This window comes from Pectinophora gossypiella, chromosome Z (assembly GCF_024362695.1).
Source record: "Pectinophora gossypiella chromosome Z, ilPecGoss1.1, whole genome shotgun sequence".
Lineage (NCBI taxonomy): Eukaryota > Metazoa > Arthropoda > Insecta > Lepidoptera > Gelechiidae > Pectinophora > Pectinophora gossypiella.
This window is the reverse complement of record NC_065433.1, coordinates 17,845,591-17,861,369: the sequence shown is the minus strand read 5'-3', so window position 1 is coordinate 17,861,369 and position 15,779 is coordinate 17,845,591. Positions and strand designations below refer to the sequence as shown.

At 39.8% G+C, this 15,779-nt stretch overlaps 2 protein-coding genes across 4 annotated transcripts; one reads left to right on the top strand and one right to left on the bottom strand.

Annotated features, from left to right (window-relative positions):
• Positions 1-526: 526 nt before the first annotated feature.
• LOC126380470 (uncharacterized) lies at positions 527-8,115 on the top strand. Of its 3 annotated transcripts, none has more exons than XM_050029903.1 (9): positions 527-722; positions 926-1,083; positions 4,705-4,827; positions 5,648-5,767; positions 6,134-6,297; positions 6,514-6,632; positions 6,714-6,843; positions 7,186-7,328; positions 7,946-8,115. In XM_050029903.1, exons 2-9 carry the CDS (start codon positions 974-976, stop codon positions 8,078-8,080), a joined length of 1,044 nt encoding a protein of 347 aa, XP_049885860.1. In that variant the 5' UTR covers positions 527-722; positions 926-973; the 3' UTR covers positions 8,081-8,115. The 3 variants fall into 3 exon arrangements, with proteins under 3 accessions (XP_049885860.1, XP_049885861.1, XP_049885862.1); XM_050029904.1 differs by having other exon boundaries at positions 688-753; XM_050029905.1 differs by lacking the exons at positions 527-722; positions 4,705-4,827 and having other exon boundaries at positions 832-1,083.
• A 137-nt stretch (positions 8,116-8,252) lies between these two features.
• Positions 8,253-9,108, bottom strand: LOC126380490 (transcriptional regulatory protein AlgP-like). Its single transcript, XM_050029934.1, has 3 exons — positions 8,964-9,108; positions 8,737-8,889; positions 8,253-8,502 (listed from the first exon to the last, which is right to left on the bottom strand). The coding sequence occupies exons 1-3, from the start codon at positions 9,009-9,011 to the stop codon at positions 8,377-8,379; spliced, it is 327 nt and encodes a 108-aa protein (XP_049885891.1). The 5' UTR covers positions 9,012-9,108; the 3' UTR covers positions 8,253-8,376.
• Positions 9,109-15,779: the final 6,671 nt, after the last annotated feature.

The following is a 15,779-nucleotide window of genomic DNA, read 5'->3' as shown; positions in this document are numbered from 1 at the left end:
AGGCTACGTTCCTCAAAAACGATATAGATGGCACTGTACAGATTTGCCTTGCCAATTTCATGGATAACAGACGTGCATCTTTCTTATCAAAATAAAGAGAAGCAATGTAGCCAGCAACAATTCTATACATAGTGTGAACCAAATATCAAGCAGATTTTTTTATATATATATTATGCTTATGCTATTACATTGTATTTTTGAATAATTATGAACTTTAGTAGTTAATTATCACGTTAAAGCTGTACTACGCCATCTACTGTTTTCGGGGAACGTAGCCTGTATAGACCCTCATTGGACGTATTATCCAGTATTTTTGCTATATACACTAGTTAGATAAGTACATAATTTTATCAAGAAGCGCGACTAAATGCGTCGTGCACGACTAACGTAACTTGCAATATTTCGATCTACTCCTTTCATACGTAATTGAAACTCCTTGGGTTTAAATGAACATTGGAACAATACTGACAGTTACCTACAAAGGTTTTTATTTCACCATGACAATGAAAACTGTGGTTACCGTCAAAGAGAAAGAGTTCGATTTTGGGTCTATAGAAAAATGTAACTTTTGTATAATTTACGTTATTTAAACAGAAAAAAAACGCATTAAAATGGGATTTTTTGTAAAATTTTATTTTGGTTATAAGTAGTTCTATATTCCTATCATCGTACAAAATAATTATGTGTCCTTATCTGTAGCGGCTCTTACTATTGTGCAACATGTAAGATTTTTTTAAGAATGCGTTGTTTTACGTAGGTACCTAACTACCTAATAGTTATATTGTTGTCCCAATAAATATAATTATATTCTTAAGCTACCTGCGTTGCCTGCTTACTAGTTATGGCAAATCACAACCTCTCGGATTATGTATAAGTAATCCAAAAGTAAGTAGGTACTACTAATTGCGCCATGATTTCTCAAAAGTGATCCAAGACGAGAATCCCAACGGGTCAATCACAAAGTCATCGGAGTATGGAGGGAGGCGGGAAGCAGTCGCGGTTGTTGGGTCGACTGCTGGGCAAGTTGCGGGGCGAACATCGGTACAATACTCTTGAGAAACGCTGCTCCTTGACCTCCACAGGGTGAGATTTTATAATTAATTACCTTCTTGATTTTTTATTAGAATCCAAGTAGGTATTCATTAGCTGGTAAATGTGATGAAGTTATAGAAAGGACAGTAAAATTGGGTAATAATGCATGCAGTTGTTAGAAGCCAATGTATCTCGCAAGATGCGAGGATGGCTGTTCACAATGCAGTACTTGTCCCTACGTTGAAGTAAGTGAAGTAGGTACGGTAGTGAATGTTGGGTATGGCAGAAGAAGCATGAAAATTGGATTAACGCCGTAGAAATGAGGTCGTTGCGTAGCATCTGCGGTGTTAATTGAATGATGGAGTTAGAAACAGTGTGATAAGAGAGAGATGTGGTGTAAAAGATGATGAGTATAGTGACTAAGATTGAAAAGGGAATTTTAAGTTGATTTGGACACATATAGCGGATGAAGGATAAGTAATAGGATTACGAAAGCGGTATATAAAGCGAAGGTTGTTGGTAGGGCTGGCAAAGGAAGAAGGACGTACAGTGACCAAATTGGAGATGTTCTTAGAAAACAGGTTTAGTACGATTTACTCTAAACCGGCGTGCGTGTATGAAACGATTGATTAATGTGGAGAAAGCATGAAAAGTGTGTCCGGATCGAAGCATATGGAATTTCATAGCCACTGCTTACCCCAGGTAGGAAATAGTCGTGAGTTTATGTATTTAATCATTAGCACCAAAGTAAGTGTTCCTAACCTGGAGTTGATGATTAAGTATTAATTCTCAGAGTAGAATGAGTAATCTAAGAAAGAAGTAGATTACACCGACTACGCAGTAAGTTGGTCCGATGACTAATCGATAGGTAGGTACGTTCACGTGTTGCAGGCAGCGAGTGCCTACCATGTAACCAAAATAAGTTTCAGAATTCGTGGTCGAATAGCCAAAATCATTGTTTCCGACCATCTTGTTCTACGAAACATAACTGGCTTCAAATGATTTTAAATCCAGGTTTCGTGCTACTACTTATTCGTAAAAGCGGCGAATCCACATCTACTTAGGTAGTACCTATATCCTGAAAAATCATCCGAAACCTACAGTCGGGTTATTACGTTACGAATTTTGATAAACTGATTGCCACCACGAATTCAGACCTAGGTCCCTAGGTAGCCAATCATACAGCTAAATTGGCACACCGCCTGAACGTCATTGATCGATCCAGGTATGCTGAACACGGAATATGCTGAACATCTCCGTTGACATATCATCCTAACGTTGTTTTAAAACATTATGACAAGAACGGCGTCCGTGGTCCAGTGGTTGAGCGTTCTGCTTACGATCCGGAGGTCCCGGGTTTCGAATCCCGGTGGGGACAAAATCACTTTGTGATCCTTAGTTTTTTTAGGATATTGCAGGCTGATCACCTGATTATCCAGAAGTAAGATGATCCGTGCTTCTGAAGGCACGTTAAGTCGTTGGTCTCGGTTACTACTTACTGATGTAAGTACGTAGTCGTTACTTGAGTCACGTCAGTGGCCTTTGGCGGCTCAATAATAACCCTGACACCAGGGTTGAGTTTGGTCATCCACCTCACAACCCACACACGATAGAAGAAGAAGATGACATAGTAGGTAGGTATTTATTCGAATAATAAAACAGGTCGTTCCTGATAACTTTATCTGTTGGGTGTACCTACCTACCCAAGTTTATCACTCCAATTAGGTATTTATCATTAGTTGAACCGATAGCCAGAGTAAGTTTCACTCATACATAGGTGTGTACACACTAAAATTTATGTTTTGTATTATGACAACACCGCGTTTTTCTTTTCTTCTATCCTTTTAACAACATAGCGCCTGGGTGTTAGGTACTTTTTTCCTTTTGTTAATTTAAATAATTTGAAAATATTACAGTCCATTTCTAAATTCAAGCATGTGTTTTCATTCACATAACGCCAGGGACGCGTAGTAGGTTCAATGAGCTTAACGCTATTTATTACATTAGACGATAATCATCGAACAGTCCTACAGTTAGTTAGTCCTACAGTAATATAGTTGCGTGGTGATAGGGCCTTTATGAAGTGTAGGTATACTAGGATAAGCACATACCTACAGAGATTTTAAAAAGTAGGAAGTTACCCCGCTCAATTAAAATTCGAGTTGTACTTATCATCATCATCATCATCATCATCAGCCGTACGACGCCCACTGCTGGGCATAGGCCTCCCCCAAGGATCTCCACGACGATCGGTCCTGCGGTGTCCGCATCCAGTGGCTTCCCGCGACCTTCACCAGATCGTCGGTCCACCTTGTAGCGGGCCTACCCACTGAGCGTCGTCCGACACGTGTGCGCCACTCCAGAACCTTTCCGCCCCATCGGCCATCGGTTCTCCTCGCTATGTGTCCTGCCCACTGCCACTTCAGTTTTGTAATTCTCCGAGCTATGTCGGTGACTTTAGTTCTCCTGCGGATCTCCTTATTTCTGATTCGATCGAGCAGGGAAACACCGAGCATAGCTCTCTTCATTGCCCGCTGAGCGACACCGAGCCTTCTCACGAGACCCATAGTAAGCGGCCACGTCTCGCTGCTTAACATGCACTGGTCAAAAACTTTCGTCTTGAGACACTGAGGTATTTTGGACGAGAAGATATTCCGCAGCTTTTCGAAGGCTGCCCATCCGAGTTGGATCCGACGAGAGATCTCTTTATCGAAGTTGGACTTACCTAACTGGATTATTTGTCCTAGGTAAATGTAATGGTCTACAACTTCGAGTGTAACGTTCTCAACCTGAACTGGATTGGGTGCGACATGGTCGTTGGACATAATTTTTGTCTTTGCCATGTTCATGCTAAGAGTTGTACTTAATATCCATATAAATAAAAAAATGCAATAATTATTCTCTTATTCTGAACTGTAGGTAGGAACTATTCATTATTATTGATAAGCGAATAGGTTTCGCTGCTGCATGTTGTAAAGGACGTTCGTAACGGTTTTCCAACCTACCTACTTAATTAAAACTGGTTGATTTGACTGGTTGGTTGATAACTAACCAAGCCAAATTTTAAAGTGTTGCTGATTTTACCTAAGTAGGTACCTACTGATTAAGAGAAACAGACCGCAGACTATGGGCTTATGCTGGCCAGTTACCATCGATAAGTCGGTAACACCAACCCACAGTAAAGTTCCACCCACTCATCTTTCGAATGATAAGAGGCAGTCTGAGCTTGAATCTAGATGCACTACATGGAGTATATAGCCAGCTTAGAGAACGATTCTTCTCTTGTGTGAATTATGAGGTCAATGATCAAGTCTGGTATCAGGATTATTATTATAACTGAGCCGTCAAAATTCCTGATATTATAGCTTATGTAATGTCTACCTATCTACTTACTTATTTCAGCAAATAGTAACGTGCTAACGGTTCATGCCTTCCATCTAAAGCACGGAATCATCTAATAACGAGTTTGCAACCGATTACCTAAGTCAATAAACATTTTTGCACAAATAAGTAGGTTTGCGTTTGACCACGACCACCTGATGGTAAGTCAAGATGGTGGTGTGATGAGGTACACGCTTCGCTTATCTAGTATTTTACATATTCTCTCTAGTTTACGAGCACACGATTGTGATATCGGTTGATTGAGTTGATTGTTCGTATCGTATATTCCAGCATGAGTGAGAGCACGACGAATGAGGAGGACGAGCCAGAAATCCCTTTACCGTCAGCTTCTCTGCCGACGTCCACCAACATTCACATCGACGACGTACAATCTGCTTCCAACATAGACCTTAGGTTATATTTTTACCTTTATTTCATACCTATATTTTATGTTTTTAAAAATAAAATAAGATTTTTTGTATCTTCACTAGATATGTACCTATCTATACAGGAGTGACATCGTAACGAAAACTTTGATAGATGATTCAGACCATGATTCTAAGTTTATATCAAGTGCTATTTTCCGGTGCAAAAGTATGGGAACATTTTCATGAATCATGGTCTGAACCATCCCCCAAAGTTTTCGTTATGGTATCACTAATACGAATGGCTACGTATACGTACTTGTACGGTGTGTAAGTGACATCGTAACGAATACTGAGGGGGATGATGCGGCTAATGATTCTGAGTTAATATCAAGTTGAATTTTCCATCGCATAAGTATGGAATTGAAAAAAATGAAAAAAAAAAACCACAAATATTGATGAGTTTTGAAGAAAATTCCACTTGATATTAACTCAGAATTATTAGCCGCATCATCCCCTCAGTATTCGGTACGAAGTCACTAACACCCTGTAGGTATATGTATAACCTTATGTTTCTATTGTATTTAATAAGGTATACTTACTTATATTATGATGGTGCGTGCTACTTGTACTTAGTACATACATAGATACCTCAACGTAGCCCTGACAAAAAGGATCTTGACAGACAGATGCTAGACGAACGGACAACAAAATGATCCTATAAGGGTTCAGTTTTTCCTTTTGAGGTTCGGAATTCTAAAAAGAGGACAGAATGCTAAACTGACTAATCAAATCAATCATCATAACCATAAGTTTATAATATTGTGCAAATATAATCTAAGTATCGTGTGATTGCTTTCATTTCGCAGATACGGCGGACAATATTTGACACCAGAACAGTTGCCAGAATTTTGTGATCAGCTTCATAATCTGGTACAGGTGATCAGAAACATACAGTCGTACGCTAAGGTTACAGGAGAATATCCAAGGTATCTCATCATTGTTATGCTTCTTTCTCTGTCATTATTGAACCTTCAAAAGCCACTGACATGAGACACTTACTTAGTAAGCAGTAGCCGGGTCCAACGGCTGAACGTGGCTTCCAAAGCACGCAGTTTTTTTATATTGGAACTATTGCGTGATTTCAGGCTTCAATATTCTGAATAAACTAGAGAACGTCTCGCAAAGTAATATTTTTGCTGGACATACCCTTCCAATTAAACCCCGGACTTTCGGGTTGTGGCCCAATTCTTTAACCATTGGACCACGACACCACGTTGGCCCATACATGCACGTATAGGTACCATGACTCTGGCATCCACTGGTAAGGTAAGGGGTATTGGGTGTGGTTTCAGTTCATTGGAGCAGCGTTTACATCAAGAGGCGCAGGAAGTGGCCACGTTAGCGGCGGAGGCTCGCAACGCACGAGACGTGGTAACGCGCACGCGCCTTCAACGGCGAGCTGTGCGCGCGCAACGCAAGCATCTTATCTCACATTTGGCCAGTTTGAGGGAAACAGGTTAACCGAATAATACTGAACTATTAGTACCTACCTAGGTTCTCGTTTTCCGAATGACAATTCATGTACTTAAGTACTTAAGCTTACCTGCCTAAGTAAGTATCTAATAAATTGGTTAAGAATGTGGAAATTTATCATTTTTGTCGTAAGTAGGTAAGAATATCAGAAGCTCTACCGGACTAAATCATTAACGTGAAAGCTTTTGTTTTTTACCAGAGGTTCGGGAGTTGGAGAGCACAGTGCGTCTTTCAGATCGGAAACTGTATAAAAGTTGGGAAGCACTCAAAGACTCCACGGAAACGTCTGATTTTGAACCGTTGCTTGAAGAAATTAAGGTTCTTTGACGATCTTTGCCTTATTTTTGTCGATTGTTTACAAATATCGTGTTTAGTAGAGCAGGGTTGTATGTTGCACAGAACAAGCAAACGGCGTTAGAGTGCTTGGTTCGATTAATCGAGAGCCGCCGGTCCGCCATCACACGCAACACTTGCCCGGCGCCCCCGCAGCTCCTGCCGCCGCCGTTGCCAAAAGAAAATAATAACGAAGGTCCTATCTTCTTTCTTTCTCTTTAATTCTTCTTTAATCTATGTAACTAGATTTACGATTTAAATCGTTTAGTCTTCTTCTTTTCCTGGGAGTTGTTATGTCAGTGATTGACTTCATCAACCAACATGGCCAAAATCAGGAACTAACAACGTCTTCCTAGGAAACGTAATTTTATGTCAGTTGTTAGGAGATGTAGTAGTAGTGCCGGGGCGGGGGTCAGACAATACAGTTTAACGTGTCTTACGAAGATTCACGTTAAAGATTCACATACGTTACTACACTTTTTGAAAAGTCGTGTGTAATCTTGATTTGTGCGAATTTAACTATTAATTATCTCGGTAGAATCAACGACGGCAAGTGCGTCTACGGGCCACAGACGAGATGGCCGTCGTGCGAGTGGGAAGCGCCGGCGCAAGGACGCGTCGCGGGAACCGCGTTCTGTGCCTTTGTCTGGTGAATCTAGCCACCACGGCCCCCAGCCACAGGTACTAACTGCTATTATTTTCATACAGTAATTAGCCAGTCACACACTCGAGAATCAGATCATATCAAATAGCACCAGTCTTGCGCGGATAACGCATAAATCCAAAAATCCATTTGCACTATTCACCATCCAATCCATAAATCCAAAAGCTATTATTAATAGCCAATGCAGTGAATTTTGTACGTGAATGTGCTGTTACCCACACCGATTTTACAACGTTTTGTGTACAAGTGTGGTACGTTACGATGAACTGCCTGCTACTGGGCACAAGCGTTTCCATGAATCAATCGGAGCACGGACGGAGTACTTAGTATTTAGTAGGTTGTACGTACTTAGGATCGGTACGTACCTACCTATTGTGACGAGCGCCTCCATCCCGGATTCACGAAGATAACGTCCCATGCCTATGAAGATCTAGGGCACGGTTTCCTCCAGGTGTTCTCCTCCACCTTTAAACACGTGTTACCGTCAATTAATAGTGCAAGAGCAATATATATAGTACTTACCTATTTTGATTAATGTGACCTTGTGTTTTTATTTGGAAAATACATTTCTTTGTATATAATATAGGTTTATTTCTTTCAAATACCTATAAAGGTGTTAAATGTTTTCCGATAGGTTACCTTGTTCATACAGGGCGCTGAACGCTCGTCAAGATACCGCGTGGGCAGCGCCGGCGCCGTCGCTCTCACGCCGCTCGAGCTCCCGTCGCGAGGCAGCGTCAGAGATATACTATTTTTCACCTCTAACTGAATTGTTAATGTTTAAATACAACCTAAGCCCACTAAGTTTGTTTCTATTATATAATTGATAGTCTTCTTCTAACGAAGAAGAAGCATAGTTGACAGTAGAAGCATTAAATATTCGACTGGATATAAGACTGGATTTTTGAAAAGAAAAAGAATGAGAATGTAGGTCTTTAGACTTTATTGACAAACGCTGTTGTAGTTTTCTGTAGAATGGCGGCGCTACATTGGAACTTTTCTAATTTCTGAGATCGAATTTTATTTTATATCATGAAATATTACGAAAAGGTTAACTAGAGGTGTTTATTCCTTCTTCTCCTCGGCCGCGACGGCGGCGGGTGCAGTTGCGGACGCCGCAGCCGCGGGAGCCGCCGCAGCTGCCTTGGGCTTCGCCGCTGCATTAGCTTCGCCCTTGCGGTCATCATGAGACTACAAAATATTCACATGACGAAGTTACAATAAAATTTAAAATAAGTATATTTTCTCCAAAAGGAATTATATATATTATATATATAAATATAATATACTTATACTTTACTGGGAAATTTTAGTGCCAAGGTTTTTTATACATTTATTTCATGCTTTAAGTATAAAATATGGGTACACGGTTAATCGACTGGAATATGGAGAAATACTTTTTGAATTTAATCACGAAATTTCTACCTCTCGAGCGGTGTCTTTAGTAGCTACTCCCGCCGCAGGCACAGTCGCGGGCGCTGCTGCACCCTGGGATGGAGCAGCCGCCGCCGCCTGCGCCGGGACCTCCTCCTTTTTGTCTTTATTGTCATCATCTGGGGCGGGCGCCGCCTGACTCAGCTGGAAAATACTCAATATTGATATCACCGCGTCACTACCCTAACATTCACCACCATCCAAAACGTAATATTTACCTGGATAGCCACAAAGGCGAACAAAGCAACGGCCACGAAAACCTTCATTTTCACGAGTAGGTGTATAGTTTCCTCGACAAGCGCACTAACAATAAGGCCTGAGCCCTAATCAGGTATAATTTATAACTGAGTCGACGTAACCACACTCGACGTATGCCAAAATAACAATTATGAGTGAATTAATAACGATCTATGTTTATAAAACATCGCTCCCGGCCGAACAATTAAAATCGTTATCGTTTTATTAGCTTCGATTTTCCAAGCTGCCATTCAATTTATTGCCGAAGGAAGTGACGACATATACAGGCTGTTTCATTTACTTGTGATACATATTCCAACTCATACTTTTATGCTACGTATTAACAAAGAATATGCTATTTCTATTTATCTACAAGTGGGCTAAAGCTCTCAATCAACCAGAGTGAAAAGCAGGTTAGGTTAGGCACCTAAACTGCGGATCTGGTGCTCCACATTATCTTAGTAGAATTGTTTAAGTACATATAGGATTATTTGCAAAAAATAGCGATCGGCACATTGTTAATACCAGGAATAAAAATAAACTTGCTTTACAAGTCAGTCGATTACATAAGATTACTAAATCTTTTAAGGGGCAATGTATACGTTTTTACAATAAGATTCCCATTGACATTCAGAATTTGCCTTTCAACTGTTTTAAGACAGTAGTTAAACAAAAACTTTACAAAAAAGGTTATTATAAAGTTAGTGATTATTTAGAAGATATGAATGCATGGGATTAACTGTCTGAGAACTGATATTAGGCAGCTAAATTACTCAATTGTATACCAATATTTTGTGTTTATTTTTATTTTTTTTAAAGAACGTCTAGGGCCCTGTGCCGAGGTTTTTCTTGCAGCTTCTTTTCCCCGGCTGTACAGGTTGTGAGAAGCTGCAGTAGTTTTAGGCGGATGAGACGTTCGTTATGTAAAATTGACGATTCAAAGTGTAACTATGTTACCTACTGAATAAAGATATTTTTGAATTTGAATTTGAGTACCCAAGTATATCCAAGTTGGAGATAGATAGGGTAGCGAAGGGTGCGCGATGAAAAAAGAGGAAGTCATTCAGCAGTCAGCGATAGAAGTCACAGCAAAGGACCTTAAATTATGCCTGCTATTGCACAAAAAGGTACATTTGCACTTCATTATACTTACAGTTAAGTTGTAAGTAGGTAGATGTATTTAGTGACACCATTATATCTACCTATCTATTTAATCGTAGTTAAATGTCGTAGTTATAGCAGCAACGGTAAAATGGAAATTACTATGTTACGATACGATGTTGACGAACCAAAATTACCGACATGGCACTGTCCCTCATAAAACGGACGGTCGATGTGGCCCTCGAGTGGCGACCGGGAACAGGAAAGGCACTAGGTGGGCCGTTGAAGTGAAGGTCGCGGGTAAACGCTGGATGCGGGAGGCAGAGGATCGATCATTGGTGCGAGTCTTGGGAGGCCTATGACCAGGAGCCGACAATTTCCAGCTGATAATGAGGTTCGTTTTGCAATTTGCTGAGATTCACCCTCCTGGATATAACTTACCTGGACATCTTTGAACAGGCTTCAGACCCAGGCGGGCCGAAGTAAGGAAAAGTTGTCCAGGTGAGGATTCATAGGAGATTCCAAATTGGAGTGTGAGTGTGGAACGGTTCCTTAGAACATGGAACTCCTCATATCGTGTCCTTGCCCTACCTGCCCGCGGGAGGACTTGATTCTGGCTGCTGAGAATGCCATTTCCATATCCAAATACTAGGGGCGCACCTGAGTCTGCCATCGACTCAAAAGAGGTAATCAGGTTGGTAGGCAGCTATATATTTTTATGCACACCCTTACTTAGGTATTTCTAGTCAATTTTCAGTAATAATTGAGAAATGAATCAAAAATACATAGGCAACCGTGACGCACGTTAATTTCATGGTTTGTTGCCGAATCGCGCTACACGTGTCAATAAATCGTACTTTCGTCAAAACTATGCATGTCACTTTTCATCACAAATCTTACGGAGCTGCCTGTTTAGCTCCATTAACCTACGTATCACCTACTTATCACCAGACCTTAGGTAGTCCATTGCGATTTAGTGGGGCATTTGGCAAGCAATGGAATATTTTTGAAATTTCATCAAAACATGGTATTTTCATCACAGCCACTCATAGTTATAAATTTTCCTATACCTTGAAATACTTCAGCTCATGTACCATGAAATTTGTGATGTAATATTTTTGTAAATAAACTTCGTCATTCCGGTGGCGTACAAAGAGATACGTATGGCCAAAATAGGTACCATTGATATTAACTCAGAATCATGGTCTGACTCTGAATCATCCCCCTCAGTATTCGGTACGGTGTCGCTAACTCTTGTACATTCCCTGTCCTCACCAGCCGTACTTTCTAATATCTGTGTAGGTATGGGAGCTAAAGGAAGTTTTTCCATATCATCAACTGGAGGAAGTCCATAGTACGGATGAAGCAGTACCGTCCGTCATGTCTCTCTATCGAAGCGAAACCAATTTCTACCATACCTACGCTTAATAATCCTACTCCGCGATCGTGGGTATACAGCTGTACATAGTTGTTAAGTTGATTGGTCCAATAAATACATTTTCTTCTTTACTTTCCATGTCTTCTAGAAAACAATCTTAATTATGAGACACAAGTTATCTCCTTCGCTTAAATATCTCTAAATAATAAAATAATAAACTCGTCTGCATGTCTTGACTGTAGCAACAGCTTTATTCGTGTCTTGTTGGTAGGTACCTAGGTAAGTTACAAAAAAAAACATGACGGAATAACCTAACTGCATATATTTTTTATATTATATAAAGCTACAATTTTATTAATAAAACTACGGTAATATCGCTAGTCACGCGTTATAGAAGATAAACAGTAATGTCCAGCATAGAAGCAACCTTACTTTTTTTGGGATAATTGCCTGATCCAGACACATTATTGGTAATAATATAAACGAATGAGTAGGAGATGTATTTTCACCGTGAAAATACAGTAAATATGTACATTTCATACGTTGATTAGGTACCTACCTAATCAATAATTACCTACGTATGAAATGTACCTAAATTTAAAGATAATTAGCCTAGGTAGGCTAATTATCTTTAAATTTAGGTTGTTTTACGGTTATATTGTGGAAGGCAGTGATAGGAATCAGACCTTCTTCTTCTATCTTACTTGTATGTACAATGTTTTTAACAATCTCATCACATCACTAATTTAAGAGCCACTCTCTTGTCGGTGTAGCATTCTCCATGCTACTTTTTAGGGATAAATAGTGCAGTGGTTTCCCTCTTGCTTTCCGCCCCGCAGTAGGTACTCTGTTTAATGCGAATGTGATGGTGCCCAGAGTAATCTATTTGAATAGTCTCTGAATAGTACTGACAGTTACTGTTGCCCTTTGTCAGGTTCCAGGTGACATTCCCTATGTGACTCGCCACACAACAACAATCAACCAAACATCTACAAAAATAAAAAACGGAAAGCCGCTCATCACGTTAGAGAGAGGTGAGACTCTGTATGTTAAGTAGGATGTTAATTTATTTATCACTAACACCCTTAGTAGGTAAGGTAGGTATTTTAATATTTCCATAATATCAACTGCACTAAGATAATATTATGAGATACCTAGTTCAGCTATGACAGTGTCTGGTATGTTTATATGGTTGTCGGTGTATCCATGAGAAATTCCTGATGTGTGTACACATCTAGTGTGTATACATCAATGATACACGTGTAGTGTTCTTGCATTATATAGCTACTTATATGAAATAGTCCACTTAGCTCTGGGTGTTACCACATCCAGGACATTTCAAACAAACATCTAGGTTGTTTTCATGCGGGCGCTACGACGCGGCTAATTACTGTGAGATCAAATATTCGAATCGTACAAAATAACGTCGGCGTCCTATTTCAAAATTCGAACATTTATAAATAAACTAATTTGATAAAAAATAAAAACAACGGTCCGCGCGCTGCTTTTACGATTCAAGCAAAACTATCTACGTAGTATTATTCCTTATTCTATGGCAAGACTAAATTATGTCCGGGATGGGTAAACCTAGTTCAGATGCGGGTGGGGAACGGAGAGTTGCCGTTCTATACAAAGTACCTATTACTATGAAGGAATTAAAGCAAAGCGCGTATTGTAACGCCGTATGGCAGGTAAATTAAGTTGGTTGCCGTTGGTAGCCAACTTAAGTACATTAGCAATAAACATAAAAATTTCAATACCGTTGGTTGGCAAGGCGAGTCTCGAGGGGGTTACGTAAAATGGCCACGCTTTCGATTTAATCTAGTCGCTATAGTGTCTACAAGATTAACATGGGTGGGTACACAGAACAATAATATCTCTTCTTCTTCTTCGTCGTTCCCTCACTGCTGAGGATCGCGACCACAGGTTATGGTTTTCCACTCGGTACGGTTATATGCTGCGTGGACCGCCCTCTGCATACTGCCGCTCACCGTCTTCTTCAGGATGTCAGACCACCTCGTTAAGCGCCCTTCTTAGCGCACGTTTGCCTTTCATTTGCCCAAAGATGATCTGCTTCTCCAGACTGTGCTCCTTTTTTTTTGACGTGACTTATTGTAGATTTGCCGCAGATGGCATTAACTTCTTGGCCGGACAAATGGGGAGCGCTGAAGGCTCGCACCCGGTAAAACGTTTAAGACAACAGGACTGAGGGTGCCCAGTTGGGCGCGAACCTCGGGTCAGGGCGTCGTCTGAGAGGAAAATATTTGAAAGAATTAATCGACCCTAGTGGGTCGATAGCGATAAGCGCTGATTGAGGGAAGTCGTCGACCACGCCGGCGGAGTCGGTATCGGGCTCCCCCAGACTGTGCTTCAAAGACCGCGTAATATGTCTGAAGAAGCTTAGGGCACGATTCTGGCATATTGAGGAGAGCCGCTGATCTTGAGCTCTTTTAATATGGACTCATTCGTACGCATCGCAGTCCAAGGTGTGCGTAACAACTTACGCCAACACCACATTAATATACTTAGGTACTCTCTAAATAGGTACCTACTCTGTAGTTTCCCATCATAACTGCAAACTGCGATTTTACAAGGATGCATGTAACCTACCTACGTAAGAAACAATCAGACCATGGATATGGTAATGAGCAATTCCAATTCATTTCTGAATCATACCTAAGTAGGTACTAATTATCAACGCAAAACTACATTGCTTTTCCATTATTTTTTTTAACTTGACTTTCGACAAGCTTATGTTAGATAATTCGAGAATTTAATTAGGAATTTACTTTTTAACCGACTTCAAAAAAAGACGTTCACAAAACAATACAATAGGTACTTACATACATAAAGGTAAACCATTAGGACAAACCATTATTAGCTCGGAGAATTGCAAAGCTGAAGTGGCAGTGGGCAGGACACATAGCGAAGAGAACCGATGGCCGCTGGGGCGGAAAGGTTCTAGAATTGCGACCACATGTCGGACGACGCTCAGTGGGTAGGCCCGCTACATGGTGGACTTAGGGAATACTTAGTGCAAGTTTCATTAAAATTGGCTCAGTGGTTTTCTTGTTAGGGTCAAAAAACCGTTAAAAATTAAGTCATTATTCTGAAAATATTACGAATCTTGCGTTTCGACTGTACTAATGCATGCTGAGAAATAGTATAATTATCACTAACTAGTACTGGTTTGAGCATTTTAAGAAAATTGTAAAATGGTCAAGGGTGTGTCCGACAAACATTAAACGAATTATTTCAAATAAGGCCTGTTATGTGTATCTATAAGAGTATTCGAACGTTTTGATACTTAACCTAATATTTAATAAAAGAAGCTGTACAACGTTGCCTGGATTCCAGACAAATTGCCCGAAACTTTCCGTCTCTTACTTAAGGAAAAATTGAGTAATTTTCATGAAATTTTCGGAAAGATTGGAAAAAAGCTATCTCAACGCATACTCAGAATAAAGTCGTGTTATCTTTAAAAAACATTTTTAGAAATAGTCTCCTGCAGCCTTTTTAAAGGTAAGTACATTTCCTAGGCTTCGCCTCATACAAATAATAACTTTTACAATCTGTCGCGAGAATAACACCTTTACACCTTCAAGTCAGAGTCCTAAATATACTTAATATAATATATGCTGTTACAATAAAAGCACGCTAGATAATTTAATATTTTAATTAATATTCTCAAATATCAGTGAATTCTGTGAGAATAATGACTTTCATGCATTCATATAACACACGGTATAATCCAAAGCTACCGAATTGAAGGTAAGGCACCCACTTTGTTTAGATTATCTGTACATTTTTTGCCTTAAAGGTATGCAACGATGTCTCATACAATGACAGTGAAATGTACGCGTAGGTAATCTAAACAAACTGGGTACTTTGCCTTCAATTCGGTAGTACTGGGTTGGGTTAACAAACTCGCGAGAGAGGAATGACGCCTTACAGGGCTAACAAAAGTACTTCAACTCAAGATGTTAGTCGAGATAATAATATGTTAATTATGTTACTAATAATGTTAATCCAAAGGGTTCGTTTCTTGTAATATTGGTGATAATGAAGCGAGAACAATGACAGTTTCTGGAAAGTTCGCCGCCCACTTCAAGCTAAATAGGTAAATATTACCTATAACAAAAAACAAACAGTGCAAATCTTTTGTTTCCAGTATACTTCGTTAATTAATAAAGAAATACCATGCATAAATAATTTAGATTAAGGTACCTAGCTTTAAATAACATGAAAGTTTAGCGAATTTAAAATGACGTTTAATTAAAAATATTGTTGTTTTCAGTGAAATACCCAATCTTACCGA